Raw genomic sequence first — 22366 nt, 5'->3', positions numbered from 1 at the left:
TGTTTATAAGAGATGGTTATAAATGAGAATGCTTCCAGAGGGTAACCAGAATGGTAATAGTTCTAATCATGTCCTATGAGGAAAAGAAACTGCATGTTTAAGCACGGAGACACAAGTAAAAGAGGTAATTGTTAAACCATTGAAAGGATCTGGAGAGAAAACAGTTCCTCTATAAAGTAGGACCAGGACTAAGAGAAATAATCTGTATGAAGCTCCTGTTTAACTTCTGAGGCACTAGATTGAGCCAGCAATTGCAGTTCTCTTGAGAACCTCAAAAGAAAGTTACTTCTCCGTTATTCAAGGGGCTTAAGCAAATGATGGATATAGTTTGATCAGAAATTAAGAAAAGTTGGGCTGAATACACAGTGTTATCTATAGCTGTTATGGTCCTTTGAATATCCATATACTATGAAGGTGTTTTAGAAAAGGAAAATGCTGATCCCATTTAAGTAAGGAAAAATTTTGTGACTTTTGAATATGGCACTGAATTATTTAAGATGAAGAACTTGCTTTTTAAAAATTAATGATGAAATGATAATTAGATCTTGATATGTTAGTCAATTATTTTTATTTTGATTGAAGTCAGCTTGTTCAGTTACCAAAACTTCATTGTATCAGTGCCCTCAGTTACGACAAAGATCGATGCCATCAAATGCAAAGTGCACTGAAGCAGTGAGGAGGAAAGTTTTATCCCCAGATAGGCCAGTGATTATTATTGTGTTTCAGTGTTTAATTTCAGTGTTGCTGCTAATAAAAACAATAGTAATTTTTACTTGTACATTTAAAATGATATGTAAAGTTGAATCTAGAGGGATTAAATTATATAAAATATATGCTTTATTTTTGACAAAGTTTTATTTTTAATTTCATACATTTGTGGTAACTGTTGTTATATTAATTCATTTAGTGCTCAACAAATGGCAAATGAACCCATATGACAGAGGATCTGCTTTTGGTAAGTGGATAGATTTTAGCAACTCATTTATAAATCAGAAACTTGCTTGTAATAATACCTGAGAATATCAAAATTATGACATCTAGTAAATAAAGATTTAATTCACCAAGCTTTAGAATATAGTTACTACAGTTTCACAATTTAGTATTGACATAGGAATAGACAGATAAATCAATGGAATATAATGGAAATGCATCCTACTATATATAAAATGTTAATATGTAGAAAAAATATTTAATTTCAGTGGAAAAGGGTGATTTATTCAGTAAGGGTTTCAGCACAAATGATCCATGTAGAGTAATGTGAAATTGACTTATCTCCTATTTAGGGAAAGACTTAATATATATGTGTACATATACTACATGTACAACTTAGGGGTGGGGAAATTCTCCTAACCCAAATAAGGAACTTAGAAATCATAAAAGAAAAGATATAGGTCTGTTTGCTTAAAATTCTAAAAAATACATGTGGAAAAGATATTACAGGAAAAAGTCAAGAGACAAAATTAAATATGGAAAGAATACTTGCAATATTGATGAAAGATAAACAGTCCTTACAATTTTTGGTAAGAAAGAGATAAACAACCAATAAGGACAGTGGGCACAGAATAGGAATAGGCAGTTCATAGTGGAGCCAGTCCAAATGGCAATAAACATGCCAGGATCAAGTTTACAGGATATAGGGAAATGGAAATTAAAGTTACCTGTCTGATTGGCAGTAATCCAGAAGAGTGATAACCGATATGGATTATTGCCTTTGGGAAAGCAGTTTAGCCTTGCCTATTTAAAACACAAAACTATATGTATATATACACATACACACACACACACACACACATATACATTATATATATTTATTTATTCCTGGAAGGTCTAACTCTTTGGAATGAAAGTGGCAGTATGTAGGATATACATACAATACTGTTTGGTGGAGCATTATAAGGGTTAAAACTGCCAACAAAGTGAATGCTATTGCTAAGGGATGGTTAACAAAGCCTCGGGTGTATGGAAGGACTGTTGTGAAGCCATTATGAAGAATGAGTCAGCACTGTGGGGTTCTCATAAGTGATCAGTGTCAAGAATAGGGTGACTTAGTTGAATTTTCACCAGGTGCTGCTAAGAAAGGCAGGATGCAGAAAAATATAGAGTGGGCATGAGAAAACATGCCAAAGCAACCAACCAAAACACCCTAACTGCTACTCTCCACCATGATATCTAATTTATATTAAAGTTTGTATATATGCATACAGAATTTTACATATAAAAATATTAAGGATTTGCTATTGCTAAAGAACTTTAACCCTTTTCAGTCCAACCTCGAGGCTGACTCGACAGACCAGGCGCTAGGAGCAGGTCCAACGTCGAGCAATAAGAACATTAAAAAGTTCAACATTCAATCCCGTCAATTAATTTGGACCAGACTGTTTGAATTCCAAAAATAACATTGGACCGCAAAGAGTTAAAGTTCAGTTTTACATAATGTAGTACCCATTGAATAAGAATGTATATTTTGGGTAATTCAATTTCTGATATGTGAAGTAAAATGTACTTTTTAAAAGTTTGTTCTATATACATTCAGGTGCTGAGTATGAGTCTCAAAGAAACATGAGTTATTGTTTCTTTGTGGTACACACAAAAGCCAATTTACTTAAAGCTGTTAAGCACCAATAAGCACTGTGACTGACGGTGATGTATGATACAGAACTTCATCTTTTAGAGTTCTAATATTAAGAAATACCAACTACAGGTTTGTTTATTGGAGCTTTTCCCTGCCCTCCCTTATTATGTTTGGTGAGTTAATGGATTGGGGAGCGAGCCAGACGCAGTTCCTGTTGTCCTTTTAGCACGGTATTCCCTCAGGCTCTAATTTAAGCATAACATCAAAGCAACAGGTATTTATGAGTGGGTGCTGTGTCATCCTTAGGAGCCCATTTCTTTAAGGAATTGGAGAGAACAGTTGTCTAAACACATTTGTGTTGGCGATACAGGTGCTCTTAGTGCAAGTCAGTTTAGGTGCTGCTTTGATTCCTTTCTGACTGTTGCAGTAAAATCCTGTCCTGGGGAAAATGACTGTAGAGGAACCAGCCCCCAACATGGCCAAGGCCCTCCAGGGGATGAACAGGGCCAGGTACTCGAGGGGAAGAGGTTGCTGTCACTCAGGAATCGGCACGCCTCATTCTCTGGACCGTTGCACCAAGCGAAGGCATTGCCTCATTAGTGAGATGAATGAGACTGTCTCAGAGTACATGATTCACATCATCTGTACTGACATGGTGTCCTGTGCTTTTCTCAATCCAGCAATTGGCTCCGATGGTCTTTGCTGTCAAAGCCGAGAAGTGAAGGAGTGGCATGGATGTAGAGCTACTAAAGGACTCACGAAAGGTATTAAACTGCATTTGTACACCTGTACACTTTAGAGGTAATTATTAATAAATTAACTTTCTTACCATAGCTTTATGGCAGGGATACAAAAGACTTTTAATGTGACAGAGAGACCTACAGTTCTTCATTTGGGTCATACAAATTATAATTGAGAAACGGTGGGAAAGTGGCCACATGGAAAATGGCCACGTGTGTAACTGATAAAACCCTAAAGCGTTTTCCCTTGTAGGGAAGCACTACTACGAAGTGTCCTGTCATGACCAGGGGCTGTGCAGAGTCGGGTGGTCCTCCATGCAGGCGTCCTTAGACCTAGGTAAGTGCTTCCAGAGGAAACTGTGTTTATTCATTATTTGAGTTGTTAACACGTGACCATACAAAGTATATGTTTTAGAGACATGGAAATAATATTTATCTGTCCCTCAAACCATTTCAAAAAAGATTTGAAGTACTAAAAAATACCCCATATAATAAAAGGCTAATATGCAAATTGTCCCCTTGACTGAGAGTTCAATCAGGGGGTGGGGCCAGCTGGCCAACTGCCCTCGGCCCCTCCCCCCAACCGGCCCCGCCCCTGATTGCCCCGATTAGGGATGGGCTGGCTGGACCCCACCCATGCACAAATTTGTGCACCGGGCCTCTAGTATAGTAAAATTCTTCATTTTATATTCTTCATTTAACAGTGTAAAATGAAGAATAGGTTAAGAATATGAGTGAAGTCAGAATAAAGTTTAGTGTATATAAATACATACCACAGTTATTGTAAATTTGTCAATCTCATTTGCAGGGCTTTTAATTTTATATCTCACCTCGTAAGTAAAGTGTTTTTTTAAACCTAGGTACTGACAAGTTTGGATTTGGCTTTGGTGGAACAGGAAAGAAATCCCATAATAAACAGTTCGATAACTATGGAGAGGTAAGTTGTTTTATTGGCTTGATCAGAGCATTAGTAAGTTTTCTTGTGTGTACTTAGTAGTAGTTGGTCACTCATGATATGACTGAGGGTATAGAAATGATTCTCAAATTCAGCTGGATTATATGAGTAAAGGGGTAGACAAGGTAGGTTAATATCATAAGCAATATAATAATAATACAAGAATAAACTCACGTACTCACAACTGTAAGCCTTTTGCCTACCCTGTATTTCCCAGAGGTGGCTCAGATTTGGACTACAGGGAAGGAACGTTACAAAATTCACCTAGCCCCTCCAAGGCACATTACTTCGTCTTCTGTTTTTACCCCATCCTGATTTGGGCTTTGACTTACACGTTATTCTCATTTCTTAGTTGCCATCATGGTCATCTAATACACTTGCTCTGAACAGTTTAGTCATGTTGGTTCTAAAAAGCCTGTCAGATGCTTCTGTTCTGTATGAAATGCTATAATAGGCCTTTTAACAACGACATTCAGGCTTCAAGGAGTTATTTTGAAACATACTTTTGATGCAGGTATAGTTGAACTTTATTCATCGATTTGCTTTATTAAAAGCACTTTCTGGTTTCCTAGGAATTCACTATGCATGATACCATTGGGTGTTACCTAGATATAGATAAAGGACACGTCAAATTCTCCAAAAATGGTAAGCTCTCTATGGGTTGTTGTGTTAGAGAAGGTATATTTGTGGTATTTTAAGTTCCCTCACCCTCTTCTTCAATCCTCTCTCCCTCCCTCCCTGCCTTTTCTTTCCTTCTTTCTTTTAACAAATACTTGTTGAGCATTTGGTATGTGCCAGGCACCCTGGTAGGTGCTAGAGATTCAGCAGAAAATGAAGTAGGAGTAGGCAAACATGTTCATGTTTGTGGGCTTGCCTGTGTGGGGCGAGACGGACAGATACCCAGTATGTCCAGGAGGCGCTGCCTCTTTTCCTCTTCCTCCCTCCTCCCCAGAGGCGAGGGCGCAGGAGGAGAGGCCAACTCCGTCTAAGGCAGGGGTCCTCAAGCTTTTTAAACGGGGCCAGTTCACCGTCCCTCAGACCGTTGGAGGGCCGGACTATAGTTTACAAAAAAACTATGAACAAATTCCTATGCACACTGCACGTATCTTATTTTGAAGTAAAAAAACAAAACGGGAACAAATACAATATTTGTATTTGCATGTGGCCCGCGGGCAGTAGTTTGAGGACTCCTGATCTAAGGGAAAGCAGAGTGATAGCAGTCGGGGCAGGGGTGCTGTTTTACACAGGGTGGTCAGAGAAGGCGTCTCTAATAAGCCGACATTTGGGTAGGAATCTGAATGACCAGATAGATTCCTCGGGAGAGTATTTCAGGCAGAGGGAAAAGTAAATGCAAAGGCCCTGAGATGATCGTGTGCTTGGGTGTCTGAGGGGCCAGTGGGTCTGGAGCCCGCTGAGCCTGGGGTAGGTGATAGACGTTAAACCAGTGAGGTAGTGAGGCCGGCAGCCAGGGCCTTATTGGTCATCATACAGACTTTTTATTTTGAGTGAGATGGAAGCCGCTAGGGTTTTGAGTAGAGAATTGGCATCGTTTGATTTGGTTAACAGTGTCACTATATTGCTGTGTTTGATACAGACTGGTCTGTTAAGTGGGTGGGTTTTGGCAGTAGGCGGGAGCCAGTTGGATGAGAGCAGTGCGATTTGGGACATTGTAAGTTTGAGATACTTATCATCTGAATGGTGAAATTAAGTAAGTAGTTGCGTGTGCAATTTCAGGATTAAGTAAGAGTGAAGAGGGTGGCATTAGGCAGCACAGCTCATCCACGTAGCCTGAGGGGAAGCAGGGATGCAGGTGGGATGGTGGATGGATGGTGTGAGCACGTGGGAGAGGGGGTGCTATTTTACACAGGGCGGTCAGAGAAGGCGTTTCGATTTCTTTCCTTTTTGGTTTTTAAATTATCAATTATATTTATTTAAGTTTATCTGAATTGTTCCGAGCATTACGTAAGTCCCCCTCCATGACCGTCCACCACAAGGCCTACCACACTGTTGTCTGTGCCCATGGGTTATGCATATAAGCGTATAAGTTCTCTGGAAGTTTTAATTTCTTTCTTTCTTTCTTTTTTTTTTTTAAGGAAAAGACCTTGGTTTGGCATTTGAAATACCACCACATATGAAGAACCAAGCCCTCTTTCCTGCCTGTGTTTTGAAGGTAAGTGAGAATCCACTTAGAAAATTTTGCTGGGACCACAGCTACTTTGATCGGCATTATTGTGTATTAGCTAATTTGCTGTTAGATTAAGAATTGTCATTTTCTCCTTTATTCCCTGCTAGAACGCTGAACTAAAATTCAACTTTGGTGAAGAAGAATTTAAGTTTCCACCAAAAGACGGTTTTGTAGGTCTGTCCAAGGCGCCGGACAGCTGCGTTGTCAAATCACAGCACACAGGTATTGCACCTGGTGGAGGGGTGGGGGAGTATTTCAGGATGGGCGGCAGGTGAAAACTCCAGTAGGTAAGGCTTCTCTTAGCAAGTGAGTTACGTATGCCCCCCGGCTGGTGTAGGCACACATCTTTAACACATGAGTAAAATTAAATTTCAAAACCAAATTCATAAACTTAAGTATTTGGTTTCAGTTTAGACATTGTGGGGATCCTGATGATGATGACGCTAGTATTTGTAATGTGTGCACAGTAAATGCCACAGCACCGAGCTTGTTCTTCACACTGATTACTCGGTCTCCCTGCAGCCCGTGAGGTAGGGCCCTCCCATTTCAGACAAAGAATTTGAGGAGTAGGGTCGTGAAGCGACCTGCCTCAGGTCTCAGAATAAGTAAGAGGTAGAACTGAATTCAGACGTGAGCAGTTGCCTCCAAAGCTCAGACTCTTACCCGTGGTACTGCCTACGCTGCTTCAGTTATTCAGAGTAAGTCCATTTCATAACTTAGTTTATCATAAAGCATATCAGCAGTGGCAGTTCTGCAAGTAGATTTAGAGAAACCGTAGTTCATTTAGGCCATCTTAGCTTTATTGTGTTTTGTTTGACTACCTCCTATACTTCGGACAGTTGTTATTTAACATTTTGATACTGGACTGTTTGCACGCATGTTTTACAAATAAAGGCACTTCAGTGCGGTTTGGATGTGTTCTGATCCTTTTATTCTCTTCAGGTAACGCACAGGTGGCACAGACCAAGTTCCTCCCCAACGCGCCCAAAGCTCTCATCGTCGAACCCTCCCGAGAGTTAGCTGAACAAACTCTGAACAACGTCAAGCAGTTTAAGAAATATGTTGATAATCCTAAATTAAGGTAAAGCTTCCCTTTGTGTTCAAAACCTACTGTCTTTAGGTTTGAAGTGTTTGGGAAGAAAAGTAAGGTAGAAAAATTGAGGTAGAAATTCAGTGTGTATACATACACACCTAAATGTGAGTATATTTAACTTTGATGTAAAATAGCAGTTTCTGTATAAAACCGCTTAAGTGATAAGTTTGATTTAAAAGAAAAGTAGATTGAGATTTTTTTCTGTGTCTCTTACATGAAGAGTCATGGTTTGCCAATTAGTATCGGAGCAAAAATTAGTCCTTTAAAGGGAGCATTTCGTTTGCATAGGAAATACACTGCTGTCTTTCTAGCGTGGTGGTGACGGCGCAGTGAGGTCATTGTCGCTGTCTCACAGTGGCGACCTCCTTCCCTTTGGGTGCTCACACTGGTCACTGGCCAGTTAGAGGGCTCTTTCTACCAAGGGGAGTGACCTTGTGGCACTTCTTGCTCAATAGTAGATCCCTTTTAATTTGGGGAAGGAAGGTCATGCCATATAAGTAGTTGATTTGCCACTTGATTTTTGTTCATTTTACTCTGAATTATTTTTTTATTGGAACACAATTCACTATAAAATACATCCTCTAAAGTGTACAGTTGCAATGGTTTTTAGTAAAGCCATAGCACTGTGCAACCACCCCTATCTGATTTCAGAGACTTTGAACTATTGGCATCATGCAGGCCCATCTCTTTAATATTGCTCTTACTTACAAGTAAAACTCATTCAGGGATAAAGGAAACTTAATAAAACTTTTTGGTAAAATAATTCCTAATTTTGTTTTCAGGATTCATGCTTTTTACTTATCCAGTTACTATTTGAATATCTACTGTGTGTGGGGTCTTGGGCTGGGGTCAGGGATACAACAATGAGAATTAGTCATTGTTTTTATAGAATTAGGTGTGGGAGTGGGGTTAGTGGGGAGGGGTGAGAGACAGCAGGACAAGTGTGGTGAGTGCCTGGAGGTGGGATAGGCAAAGCCCCGGAGGAGCTTGTAATAAGCAGACCTCTGTGTAATGAGAGACTCGGAACTCTTCGTACTAGTGTTTTGGAAGAATGGGAAGTGCTAATATGAGTTGGTTCTTATGCTATAATCATGTGTAAAGGTTGATATGCCTGTGGTCAAAGGCTGGAGGGGAACATGAATAGTAAAATTAATGTACTTGTTAAGATGGTAAAATTGTGGGTTATTGATTTCGTATTGAGTACAAATGAGCCTCTCCTTTGAAAACCCAGCTCAAGTCCTGGTCTTTCTGTGAAGCTAACAGAGCTGTACCAGCCCGTCCTGTCTCCCCCGGGTACACTTCCTGTGTATGCCTCGCCTTCATCCTCCGCGCTGTCCGTGCTGGTGTTCCTTGTTTCAAATATGTAGCGTCACTCGTCCCCTTCAGACGTACACTCCCTCAGACGGGCTGTTCTTTTGTATTCCTCAACCTACAGTGGAACCACTGATTTATTTTCTGTCTGTCGATTTGCCTGTTTGGGACGTTTTATGTAAATGGACTTGGACAGCATGTGCTCTTTCGTGACTGGCTTCTCTGACTTGGCCTAATGCTTTTGAGGTTTATCAGCGCGGTAGCGTGGATCTATACTTACTTCCTTTAAGTTGCTGAAAAGTGTTCCGTTTGATGCATGTACCACCTTTTTGTTTATTCATACATTAGTTGATGGGCACTTGGGTTGTTTCCACTTTTTGCTATCGTGCTGTGAACATGAGTGGACGAGTTTTGGTGGACATTTCCATTTCTCTTGGACATAAGCCTGGGGGTCTAATTGCTGGACCATTCAGTAGCTACATGTTTAACATTTTCAGGAACTGCCCAACTGTTTGCCAAGGTGACAACACCATTTGACATCGCTGTTAGTAATGTATGAAGGTTCATTTCTCTGTGTCTTCACCAAACTCATATCTGTCTTTTGACTATAGTTTCCCTAATGGGTGGAAGATGGTATCTTATTGTGGTTTTGATTTGCATTCCTGTGTAGCTAATGATGTTCAGCATCTCTCATGTGCTTATTGGCCATTTGTAATGTTTGTTCAGATTCCCTGCCTATTTTTCAGTTTGGTTATTTGTGTTTTTATTGTTGAGTTTGAAGAGTTTGTACACACACACAAGCACACACACACGCACACTGTATTAGTTAAGCTCTGTCTGATTTGCAAATATTTTCTCCCATTCTGTGGGCTGTCTTTTCATGCTATTGTTAGTGTCCTTTGAAATACAAAAGTTTTAAATTTTTGTGATGTCCAGTGTATGTATTTTTTTCATTTGTTGCTTTTGTTTTTGGTGTGGGATATAAGGAGACTGCCTAACCCAGGGTCATGAAAGTTTACGCCTGTGTTTTCTGTAAGAGTTTATAGTGTCAGGTCTTACCTTAGGCCTGTGGTTCGTTTTGAGTTAATGTTTGTGTGTGACATAAAGAGGTTTAGCTTCACTCTTTTGCAAATATCCATTTGTCTAGCGCCGTTTGAAAAGACTTCTTTCCCTCCATTGAATTGTCTTGACATAAGACAATATTTTAAACCTGAACTTTGTTTTTGAAGTATTTTGAATGAGAAAAATTGAAACAACTAAAGGATATTCTGTGAAAAGTAAATCTCCTTCCGCCTCATCCCCCAGTTTTTAGTTATTCTGCCTGGCGGCAACTTTTAAAACTTGATGTTTACATATTATTTCAGAGCTGTTCTGAGCACATACAACCATTACACGTGAGAGGTGATTGAAACGAGGCCCGGAGCCCCTGGAGGGTGTGTGATGAGGGCTCATGGTTGTGTGCTCCGCGCTTGCACGCTCTGCTCGCTTTCCCGCACTTGCGCATTTCATAGGCCCTGGGTATGGAGCGCTTCGTGTCCCTCCTACTTCCGACTTTCCTGTGGATTCTCCCTTAGTTACTTACTCAGCTTTCAATTCCACTGAAAAGAGATGGGTGCAGATCATACAGTAAAGCCTGCTTTAACCTTTTTCTACATTATTATTCTGCTATTTATTTCAGGGAGCTTCTGATCATTGGAGGTGTTGCAGCCCGGGATCAGCTCTCTGTTTTAGATAACGGGGTAAGTTGTACTTCTGATTTTTAAAAAGTCACATCATGGGTGGCCATTTTGGCAATATAGTTGTGTTGTGTTTCAAGAGATGAAAACAAGGTCAAAAAGTATAAATTTGTTCAAAGACATGTTGCAGCAGGTAAGCCATTTTTCCAGAAACATACATCAATCTGTTTGTTTACCTTTTGAGCACCTGAGAATTCCCCCCTCACTTTCATGAATCAAGTATCCTTTGGGGGAGGGGGTGCAGTAATTGAAAAAGAAGAGGCTGGAATTAAGACTAGAAATGGAGGGAGAGTGGATTGCAGAGAAGGAAGCAGTTTTGGCAGAGAGATCCTTGGGATAGGTGAAGATGCTAAGACCTGGCCCCAATAGGAGGGAGATAAGGTCAGATACGTGGAAGGGCTGTGCTTAGCCATGCGTTTATAGACAAAGCTAAGCTGGGATCTTCATTAGAGAAATTGTTAGCTGTGCTCATCAATTCGGTGAAGCTAAATATGGTAGGACCTTATAAAACATTTTATATGTATGAAATAACCTCTTCCGTACAAATTTCTCTTCCACTTCCTTCCTTAACATTTACTCATTCGGTCTAAGCCACCTGGCACTGAGTCATGAGGTGCAAACATGCCCTCCCCCCATTACAAAGGAAATCTCATACTGAATGGTTTAGATTTGACCTGGTTGGCATGTGAAGAGCAAGGAATCATATTATGTACTGGACTTGTTAAGATAGTAATAGTCTAAGATGGTAATATTGCTTTAGTATGTTCTCATTTAGTGTGTTACATTTTAGTGGTTGAAGAGATATTTAATATGTTCCTTCCCATCCATCTTGGTTCCCTATTCCCAAATCTATTTTTTCATAAGTTATTAAATTTCTTACCTCCTGTTTTGCAGCTACGGAGCTTAGGGAGTTAGGTCTGCCTTCGTCAGTCCGCCTAAGCTGTGCTGCTGGCTGGGGCGATGGCAGTCAGGGCAGTGCTGCTCCGAGCTCTCGCGTAGGAGTGTTTCCTTCTGCTCGGGATCTACGCTGTTCTCTTCTGTCCTTTCCTCTCACCTTCTCTCCTGTTGTTCTCCACCACCCTCTGGCTCTGCCTTAGCCTTGTGTGTGTCTGCAGCAGAAATCAGCTTTGGAGCGACAGAGTAGAGCTATTCAATTTTTAAAAATCTTTTAAAGTTGCAGCATTATGCACATGTGCGATCGAGACCTGGTGGAGTAGTTGGTATCATTACACAAGTCAGGTTAATATATTTCTCAGGCTTTTCTAACTTAACCGAGTTATTTTCTCATTTTCAACGATGCTTCTTTGATGTTTTCCAGGTGGATATAGTCGTCGGCACTCCGGGGAGACTGGATGACCTGGTGTCCACTGGGAAGCTGAACTTGTCCCAAGTTAGGTTCCTGGTCCTGGACGAAGCCGTATGTTGAAATATGTTACGCTTTTTAAAAGTGTTTGCTTTTATTTTTGAAGCTAAAATATGTAAAATAAATTAAAAATATAATTCAGTCATGATTCAGATACCTAGAGATAATCATTGTTACCAGGTTGGTATATTTTCTTCCACTTCTGTATTTATGTATTTGTTATTTTATGTAGTTGAAATCAAGCTTTGAGGAATCTAGGAAAGCTTTTTTTTTAACGTAGTATCGTTAAGTTTTCATGTTATTCATAAAAGATTTTTAAAGGCTGTCTAATGGTCTGTTATACGGATACTTCATTGTTTATTTTACTGCTCCTGTTAATAGATGTATAGGTTTGTTTTTCTTTCTAAAGAGTTATTTTTGTGTGTACATAATTTTTTTACACATTGCAAATTATTCCTCTTTGTCACAGTTGCAAATGGGAACTGTATGAAAAGACATTAATGTGTTCGAGCTCTTGCAACATACTTCCAGATTAATTTCAGGAGGGTGCAGTAGTTTTCAGCGCAGGTTTTTGGTTTTTGTTTTGTTTTGGTTTGGTTTTGCTTTTTTTCATATTAAATCACATGCTTAGGACATGTGTTAGGAGCTGTTAATTCTCCTATTCATTCATGAATACTAGAGTGTGGTGTTTGCGTTGTGTATCACCAGCTTTTTCATATTTTAGTCACATGGGGTTTAAAGTTGAATTTATAACTTGTCTTTAAGTATCCAAGAGAAAATAATCACTTAAAAAATACGTGGATATATAGCCGTATGAATTAGTTTCTGTATCTTACATTTTATGCGCGTTTCAGAAAAGAAAGGTTTAGATCCTGATTTAAAACTGACGCTTTTCTTTGCTTCTCACACAGGATGGGCTTCTCTCTCAAGGCTACTCGGATTTTATAAATAGGATGCACAGTCAGATCCCTCAGATCACCTCTGATGGAAAAAGGCTGCAGGTAAAGGACTAACGAATCTCAGAGACATGAACATATTCATTACGTATCAGTGCTTCATTTTTTATCTGAAGTTCACATCTTTTAGTGCAGTGGTTCTCAACCTTCCTAATGCCGCGACCCTTTAATACAGTTCTTCATGTTGTGGTGACCCCCAATTTCATTGTTACAAATTGAGCATCATTAAAGCATAGTGATTAGTCACAAAAACAATATGAAATTATATAGGTATTTTCCGATGGTCTTAGGCGACCCCTGTGAAAGGGTCGTTCGATTTCCCCCCAAAAGGGTTGCGACCCACAGGTTGAGAACCGCTGTTTTAGTGTTTTCTGATTAACTGCTCTATGAATGTTTTCTTTAGTACTTGATTATGTAATACACACAAAGGAAAAGGTCTAGTTTAGAGAAGTTTGTAAGTTTTTGGGTAAGTCTAAACCTTACAATTTTAGATCTTCAAAACCTTTTCATTTTACTTAGTTTTTGTTGTGCCCTGAGGAATAGAGGTCGTGATTTCTGAGGCAGTAGAGGGTCTGAGCGCAGAGAGATGAACTTGCCCAAAGCCACACCACTAATTGTACCGAACTTGTCTTCAGATTCCAGGCGTAGTGTACGTTGTGGCCCACATCAATATCATAGGTGGAGTTGCTATAAAATAAAAGTTTATCTAAACTTTGATTTTTCTATTCGTAGGTGATTGTTTGCTCTGCTACTTTGCATTCTTTTGATGTAAAGAAACTGTCTGAGAAGATAATGCATTTTCCCACGTGGGTTGATTTAAAAGGCGAAGATTCCGTCCCAGAAACCGTGCACCACGTGGTTGTCCCCGTGAATCCCAAAGCTGACAGACTGTGGGAAAGGCTGGGGAAAAACCACATCAGAGTAAGTCTTTATAACGTTAACACTTGCACAGAGTAAAGCAGTCGGAAACTAGCTTTACCTCGGGCTCTTAGTGATGCTTAACACAACCAGAGAGTTGACCTCAGTAAAGAGAAGTCAAGCAAAAGCTTAGGAAAACGTTAGGCCTCTGGGGCATGGAATAAGTGATGGACTCATCTTTTATTTTTTCTGTCTCTATGTAGTTGCTTTTGATAAAATTTTTGTCAATAAATAGGATTACCTGTATATATAGACCTGATTTCAGATGCAGTGATTTCCATTTTCAGTAGTTAGTGTTTTATTGATGTGCCTTATTTAAAAAAAAAAAATTAATTTCATGTGTCAATCATGTCATTTTCCACCACTGTTCTGGATTTAGCATTATATAAGGGTATGTTTATTATGAATACACAAAGTTCTAAAAACCATCTTTGTATTTCTATTATTACATTTAAAATTGGTTAGCCTTAGACCTGTAGTTCATAAAGGGTTTTTCTGAATCTGAAGAACACTTGCCTACAGATTATAGAAATATATGTCTGAAGTGCAGTCTAAAGATAAATACAGTTCTCTTCTTTTAAAAAATGATGCCTGTTCTGAATTTTTGCTTAAACCACTCCCCACCCCTTTTGTATCCTTGCCGTTTGGTAGACGGATGAAGTACATGCAAAAGATAACACAAGACCTGGTGCTAACAGTCCAGGTAAGTGAAAAATGTCAGTGAAATGAGCTGAAAGATTGTGAAAACAAATTGGTGTATTTTATAGTGTTTATGCCCTGTCTCATGGGATCTATAAAAGTAGAATAGGAAATCTGAAAATAAAAGCAACAAAAATAAGAAAGAAATGGGAGGAAAGCTGATACTAGGCAACTTAGAGGAATATTAGTGACTGAATTTAAGATATTAGCCTCCTGGCATCTAAATCACATACACTTTAAATTATAGAATGCTCACTGATCAGAGGAAACATTTCTCTGGTGGCAGAGATTATATTGGCCCTGAATTCCAGAGGTTCTTCATTTCAGGAATCTAGATAACAAAGAAAAGGTCTTTAGCTACAACTCTGTGAGAGATAGAGATATGACCTAGAAATGGTTTATTGATTCTTCTTGAATCAATATCTGTAACATAACATTTACCATTTTAACCTTTTGGGATATTTTTCATGGAAAGCAGTGGAACTAGGGATTAGAAAGTCCACAGAAGTTAGCGTGCTAGAGGAGCTGTATGATGTAAACCTGGAAACCTATCTGGCAATCATATTCCCTGGGAGGGCCCCGAGGACACACCATTGACCAAGGTAGAGCCATGCTGGTGAAAGGGGTACCAGACTCAGTTCAGCAGCGGCTCTCTAAGGACAGATTACTAGTGGGAGATGCTGTTTCAGAACTGGGCTCCCAGGTTGCATTGGGGATGCTACGATGGCCTCACTCTCCTACACACAGAGGCCAGGTGACATAGCAGTCATAAGAAGCCAGATAGGTGCTGTGGTGAGCTGCAAGATGAGCGAGGAAGGCGGCATTTATAGAGATACAGAGAGGGCTGGTCTCCATTCCCTGCAGAGGTTGAGCGCATGCTGCGTGACCCGAGGCCCCACCATGAATCGCATTTTAGCAGAGGCTGTAGCACAGGCCAGGCCCCCAGGTACACAAGGACAGGCGGGACGTTTCAGGGGCTCAGGGGTCACCTCCCAGACCTTTTTGGACAAGGTCCGTTCTTACTATTCATTTTCTCACCAGCGCCTTCCTTTCACCTGCGTATGCCTCTGTCCTGTCACACCCACTTCAGGTCAAGTTGGCTTTTACCATTTTTAAGTGGATAGCTCAGTGGCATTAAGTACAGCCCTGTGTAACCACCACCACCCACCTCAGAACTTTCTCATCTTCCCAAACTGAAACTGCATATCATTAAGTATTTCTCAGTTTTTAAAAAGCCTTACATGAAATTCCGATTTCATCAAGGTATTTGTATGCAGAGCTCAGACAGTTTGTCTCATGTACACAATGCTTTAAAAGTTTATGAAGATACATCGTGATACAAGGGCAGCGCTTCGAGAACCTGGGATGCATCTTCGATCCATTAGGCTGCTTGGCCAATACCAGGCGTCTCAAGGGAATGGTGGCCTGGGTGAGGCTGCCTGGCTCGGGGATGTCTGCAGTCTTGATGGAAGAGGGTTCCTTTGAACCATTTGACCTGCAGCTCCGCTGCTGTGTGCTCAGCTGGCCTCTGTTGGAGAGGAGGAAAGGCTCTGCTCGTTCACAGTATCGTGCCCTCCTGTGTGGGCTGCAGCCTGTAAAGTCAGTGTTTGCTGCTTCGTTTACTTTTCCTTGTACAACTTCCGCTGCGTTTTATATAATTAGAGATGACCACAGAGACCTTAGAGATATTCTGGGTTATACAGTAAAATGTGCATTAGGTAGTTATGAGACTATAGCCCAGCTTCCCATTGAAAAAGAAAGATTTGGAGGTTGGTGCCTAAGAAATTACTAACTAGGTTTGATGTATGGTTTTTACTCCATAGAGGGAAGTATGAACTTTTTGGTGCTTAGGTTAACTTAGAAAGTATATCACTTGTTTTTAAATGGGGTTAAACCAGCCGTGGGCAAACTACGGCCCGCGGGCCGGATCCGGCCCGTTTGAAATGAATAAAACGAAAAAAAAAAAGACCGTACCCTTTTATGTAATGATGTTTACTTTGAATTTATATTAGTTCACACAAACACTCCATCCATGCTTTTGTTCCGGCCCTCCGGTCCAGTTTAAGAACCCATTGTGGCCCTCGAGTCAAAAAGTTTGCCCACCCCTGGGTTAAACATTTATGGCACATTTAGGGAAGTTAATGTGAGGCACAATAGAATGAATTCTCCATAAAGGGTGTGGTTGTGTTTTTCTGTGTGTGTGTGTGTGTGTGTGTGTGTGTGTTTCCCTCATAGGAGGATGGGTAGAGGTAGGTTATTCTTTGAAGAATAACCTCTTTTACCTACTTTTTGGTACCCCACAAACTGGCATCACGTTAAAGCAGAGTTTAAGTGAGTTAAGCAGCAAGTCTGTGACTAATTATTTGTGTTCATGACAGAGTCAGATTGAGATTCTGTGTTTTGTTTTTCTCTGGTGATATTTCAGAGATGTGGTCTGAAGCCATTAAAATCCTGAAGGGGGAGTATGCTGTGCGGGCCATCAGGGAGCACAAGATGGACCAGGCAATTATTTTCTGTAGAACCAAAATCGACTGTGACAACTTGGAGCAGTATTTTATGCAACAAGGAGGAGGTAAGGTTTCCTTACTTGAAGTAAATTGTGCTTATTCCCTCATTCAGTCGGTTATTAATCTCCGGTTGATGCAGTCTAGAATGCGCACAGAATGGAAAGCAGTGATGGTGCGCTGTGTGTGTGCTGATTCAGTGATTTTCTGTAAGATGAGCCTGGGAAAAGCAATGAGACCATGTCCACAGAGGTCGTTTCATTACAGTGAGCATGAGTCACAGTGTTTTAAGGACCTATGTCATTTGGAAGGAGGGTGAAGTTACCGAGTGATGTTAAAATTTCAAGTGTATTTCCTAAGTAATAGAATGTATGTCTTTTAAATTGGTATATGAGGAAAAAACCTTAATCTAAATAAGGCTAAATAAGAAAAGAAGGGGGAAATGAGAAAAAGCAGAACAGTTAGAAATTACAGAATAAGAGATGGCTGGTGGGAAAATCTGAATATATGCGTGAACACTGTAATATATACCAGTGGACTAAGGTCTGTTCAAAGGCAGAGGTTGGCCCAGCCACTGTGGCTCAATAACTGAGTTGTGTAGAACAGCGGTCGCCAACCGGTGGTCTGTGTGGTCCGAAAGGTTGGCGACCACTGGTGTAGAACACCTTCAGGAGGGCAGGCTGTGGGCGTGGCCTGTTAGTAAGGGCATGGACTTCGGAGTGCCTGTTCTGATTCTTCCAAGAATAACCTCCTTTACCTACTTTTTGTTTTTCGCTTTGTATGGTAAGGGGAAGTTCCTGGTGTCCACATGTATTTTCCGCTTATTAATGCCTTTCATTGGCATGCTGCTTTATTTACTCCTGCAGACAGGGAAGGTGGCTTAAAATGGCCTTCAAAGCAAAATCAGATTTAACGCCAGGGAGTTGTTTTAGTGGCACTTTGCCTAATTGTGTTAACCCTGGTTTGTGACATAGATTCCATAGAATTCTATGGTACCATTATAGCCTGACTTCCATTGTTTTTTTTTTTACATAATCTGAGGCTAGTGTTTTCCAAGGTTAACTCTTAATCTGCCTTCCACTAGGGCCTGATAAGAAGGGACACCAGTTCTCCTGTGTTTGTCTGCATGGCGACAGAAAGCCTCATGAGAGAAAGCAGAACTTGGAAAGATTTAAGGTATTGGCATTGAAATAGTTTACATTTCCTTCATATAAAAGAGGAGAGTTGTATCTGGTTTTAATCAGTTCCAGTTAATATTCATAAAGCAGTTCTTGTCCTAGAAATTTCAAAATATTTCTGTCCTCGCTGGTGTATCCCATTCATGGCTGGGGTTAGTCATCTTTAAGGTCAGATGGTAAATTACACATTCTCTGTCAGCACAACACTACTGTAACAAGAATTTTTAATTTGAGAATGTTTTAGCTAAATTCTTTCAGGTAGATATTTTTAGAAGCATCGTTAGGTAGGTAAACCATGTCTGTGAGCCTTTAACAAAAGTCTTACAGTAATGCCCATAGAAAACTTACTGTGTAGATTATTTTCAGACAGGTATCAAAATAGGGTTTTGTAGAATTAAGTAGAGTTTTAATTGTTTGGGGCAGACCATCCCAGCTACAGCACATGAATAGGTTAGAAGGTGGGTGGGGCTTGAGCCTTTTAAGACTCAAGGTCAGTAGCTTCCACCAACAGTATCCTTATTGTTTATCACAGTGTGTTCATTTCAGTGCATAATGCATTCTCTCAGGCGCATCATGAAAAAGGTGAGAGTGCTGGGCGAGGGAACTTTGGATTATGTTCCCATGCTCTGGATTGATGTGGATGGCAAAACATACGGAATGGCCTGGTACTCAGGGTGCCGCCCCTCGGTATCCGGGCATTCTACTGGACAAAACCCATGTGCCCTTCCCTCTCCCCCAGAGCTCTCACTTTGCTGTGCCTCAGGCCAGACCCGTCCCAGGCTGATGTGTATTTCCTTAGTGAGCACCAGGGGGCACTCTCTGCCCCTTCTCTTGAGCCTTTTCCTCACAAACGTCGAGGTAAAATACCTAGTATTCTGAATTTATTTTAATGCAAGGGTAAAAATAATGCTTCCGTTTTTATAGTTTGTTCTATTTTATCTTTCTCTTGAATTACCTATCAAGATTTCTGAAGATAAAGCCAAATTTTAGCAAAGGTTTAACATCTTTGATATAAGAGAAAAGCAAAGCAAAATAAATCTAGTCATTGATTTATTCACCTTAAATGTTGTATTTAGTGAATCATAACTTAAGAATTCAAGAGTTGGCCCAGAGAATTAAGACTATCTGGATCTCTAATCTGAAAGTAACACAGTAGTTAATAGAGTTCTCAGTGAGTGGAAAGACTGTTGTGTTTATTTTTTTGTATATGTGCTGATAAATGCCTTGCTGTCCTCTGTTCCCTGTAGAAAGGAGACGTAAGATTCTTGATTTGCACAGATGTGGCTGCCAGAGGAATTGATATCCATGGTGTTCCTTATGGTAAAAAGACACTTTTTATACCTGCAGATGGAATTTTATGGAATTTAAAGTAGTAAACTAATATTTTCAAAATATTTAGAAACTCATGGCAGTTGGTAATGACCGATTTCATTTACAGTCATTAATGTCACCCTGCCTGACGAGAAGCAGAACTATGTCCACCGGATCGGCCGCGTCGGCAGAGCTGAGAGGTACCGCGGCCCTTCCCTCCTCTCCGAGCCTCTGTGCTGGGGTGCGGGGCCTAATGAGACTGTTCACCTCTTTCAGGATGGGCCTGGCCATTTCCCTGGTGGCGACAGAAAAAGAGAAGGTACTCCGCTCCGTGCTGTGTCGCATTCACTGTTGATGTTGGAAAGAAAAGCAGTGGGATTTTCCCATTTCCCTTGACTTTGGTTGCACATAGAATATAAGTGACCTCTTTGTGGCTTTTTAATTTTTTTTTAATTTTTTTATTTTTGTGTCTTTGTTCACTAAATGGATAAATACGATGACGTTTGGAAGGGAAAAATGCAAAATGTTATCTGTCCTAATAGCTTTGAAATAATTGTTTTTACCAAAATCTATTTAAACTCTGGCATGATGCCATAGAAGACTTTTTATTGGGAGGGGGAGAAGTAACTTACTATTTTGATATACTTACAAATTTACAGAAAAGTTGCAAGAATAAGGAATTCCCATATACTCATTGCCCAAACCAGTTCATTTTGCTTCTTGCTTTATTTCCTTAGAGAAGAGATTTGAACTTATTTTTCATACTCATCTTGATATAGCATTCTCCAATATGTACTTTTTCATCCTTGTTTCTATGGGAGAATCCCTTTCTATAACTGACATCCATTTTAGAAAAACTATTGGATTATTTTCAAGAAGAGTTCTTCCGGGAAACCTGGTTAAAAAAGAGCTACTGAGCCGTGGTGGTAGAGCCGCACCTGCAGTCTGCCTTGAGGACAGACGATGTTAAAAACAAGGTGAAAATAGAGCATTCGAGCATGTTTCCGTCTCCGCGCATGCTCATTCCTTCTCCCTGTCTAGGTCTGGTACCATGTGTGTAGCAGCCGTGGAAAGGGGTGTTACAACACCAGGCTCAAGGAGGATGGCGGCTGCACCATATGGTACAATGAGATGCAGGTAAGATGCCAAAAGCTTATTACAGTTGGAAAATAGACTTCATTTGTTTGCAAAAGTCATATCAGCATTTATCTGTTGTCACTTAGGAGGAAAAGTATTGAGTAATTGATTATGATGTTAGCTTTAGTTAATAAATTATAACTGAATTCATCTCTTCAGAAATCTAACTTCCATTTATACTAAGTATTGTACAGCTTCCTTGTTTTATTTAACGCTACTGAAATGCAACTCTTGTCAAAATGAAATTTTCTCTCCCTTTCTTAGTTGCTCTCTGAGGTAGAAGAACACCTGAACTGTACCATTTCTCAGGTTGAGCCAGATATAAAGGTACCTGTGGATGAATTTGATGGGAAAGTTACCTATGGACAAAAAAGGGCAACTGGTGGTAAGCTTTGAATTACTTTTAATTCTATTTTAAATTAGAATGTTTCCTCTCTGAGCATCAGTGTAAGAAGCGAGTACTTTTATTTCATAACTAGAGGCCCGGTGCATGAAATTCTTACACTGGGGCGGTGGGGTTCCCCTCAGTCCGGCCTGCGCCATCTCGCAGTCCTGGAGCTCTCGGGAGATGTCCGACTGACAGACATCCTTAGCGCTGCTGCCATGGAGGTGGGAGAGGCTCCCGCCACCGCCACTGTGCTTGCCAGCCGTGAGCCTGGCTCAGGGCTTCTGGCTGACCGGTGCTCCCCCTGTGGAAGTGCACTGACCACCAGGGGGCAGCTCCTGCATTGAGCATCTGCCCCCTGGTGGTCAGTACATGTCATAGCAAACCAGTTCTGCATATTAGCCTTTTATTATATAGGATGTTAAGTGTATATTTTTAGAATGTTACTCCCTCTATATTATTACTCTCATAGCACTTGTCCATACCTGCCCATTGCATTTTTATTGTATGATGTATGTGAATGCAGAAGCAGCATAGCTGCTTCTCTCGAGGTGTTAATGTCATATGAGTAGTTGAACATTTATAGAATTATTAGGGAACGAGTATAGTGGTGATTTTGAATGAAGAATCAGAAACCTTTGACTTAGTTCAGTGGTAACCCAGTCTCCCCTTCCCTTTGCCTGGAATGCCCTTTGCTCATTCCTGAAATTTTGTTAAGATTCAGGCTAAACTCGTGCCTTCCCCAATCAAGGACGAGGACAGGGGAGGGAATGGATGGGGGTAGTGGGTCAGCTGTTAGTGAGGCCAAATCATGGATTTGTAACGATTTACCATTTTAGAACTCTGAGTTTTGGAAATAACTTGCCCGGCAGTACATTTTTATTGCTAGAAGCAACGTTTAAACTGATGCAGTTGAGCCCAAGTATTGCCGACAAGTTGTTTCAGGCAGGTGATTTACATTGCTTTGTGCTCTGTGTGCGATGCAGGTGGAAACTATAAAGGCCATGTGGATGTTTTGGCACCTACGGTTCACGAGTTGGCTGCCCTTGAAAAGGAGGCGCAGACGTCTTTTCTGCACCTTGGCTACCTTCCTAACCAGCTGTTCAGAACCTTCTGATTCTAACACCCGAGTAAGACTTGAGTGATGCGGCTGTCGTCCTAAAACTCTAAAACGGCTGTACTGCTTCCAGGCAGCAGCGTTTATAGTCACTTAAGCTATTAATGCTAACTCTTGCATGTCAAGAAACATGGAACATTAGTCATAGGAATTCTTCATGTAATGGCAACCTAATGAAAGTAATAAATGTGATGACTCTATTTTCA

The 22366-nt window shown here is 40.5% G+C and overlaps 1 protein-coding gene across 2 annotated transcripts in view; it reads left to right on the top strand.

Annotated features, from left to right (window-relative positions):
- Positions 1–22366, top strand: part of DDX1 (DEAD-box helicase 1) — a 27705-nt gene extending 5339 nt beyond the window's left edge. For both annotated transcript variants that reach the window (XM_036335296.1, XM_036335297.1), the window contains 21 exons: positions 908–955; positions 3253–3336; positions 3566–3649; positions 4173–4249; positions 4840–4912; positions 6361–6437; positions 6560–6674; positions 7395–7533; positions 10535–10595; positions 11911–12009; positions 12867–12956; positions 13644–13832; positions 14481–14532; positions 16954–17100; positions 18117–18208; positions 19458–19530; positions 19649–19721; positions 19798–19840; positions 20563–20658; positions 20923–21043; positions 22030–22366. In XM_036335296.1, the coding sequence (XP_036191189.1) occupies positions 908–955; positions 3253–3336; positions 3566–3649; positions 4173–4249; positions 4840–4912; positions 6361–6437; positions 6560–6674; positions 7395–7533; positions 10535–10595; positions 11911–12009; positions 12867–12956; positions 13644–13832; positions 14481–14532; positions 16954–17100; positions 18117–18208; positions 19458–19530; positions 19649–19721; positions 19798–19840; positions 20563–20658; positions 20923–21043; positions 22030–22160 (1964 nt within the window). In that variant the 3' untranslated portion in view covers positions 22161–22366. The remainder of the gene's footprint in view (positions 1–907; positions 956–3252; positions 3337–3565; positions 3650–4172; positions 4250–4839; positions 4913–6360; positions 6438–6559; positions 6675–7394; positions 7534–10534; positions 10596–11910; positions 12010–12866; positions 12957–13643; positions 13833–14480; positions 14533–16953; positions 17101–18116; positions 18209–19457; positions 19531–19648; positions 19722–19797; positions 19841–20562; positions 20659–20922; positions 21044–22029) is intronic.

Source organism: Myotis myotis, unplaced genomic scaffold (assembly GCF_014108235.1).
Source record: "Myotis myotis isolate mMyoMyo1 unplaced genomic scaffold, mMyoMyo1.p scaffold_m19_p_14, whole genome shotgun sequence".
NCBI classification, from domain to species: domain Eukaryota; kingdom Metazoa; phylum Chordata; class Mammalia; order Chiroptera; family Vespertilionidae; genus Myotis; species Myotis myotis.
The sequence above is the reverse complement of the archived record's forward strand: the minus strand, read 5'-3'. Positions and strand labels throughout refer to the sequence as shown.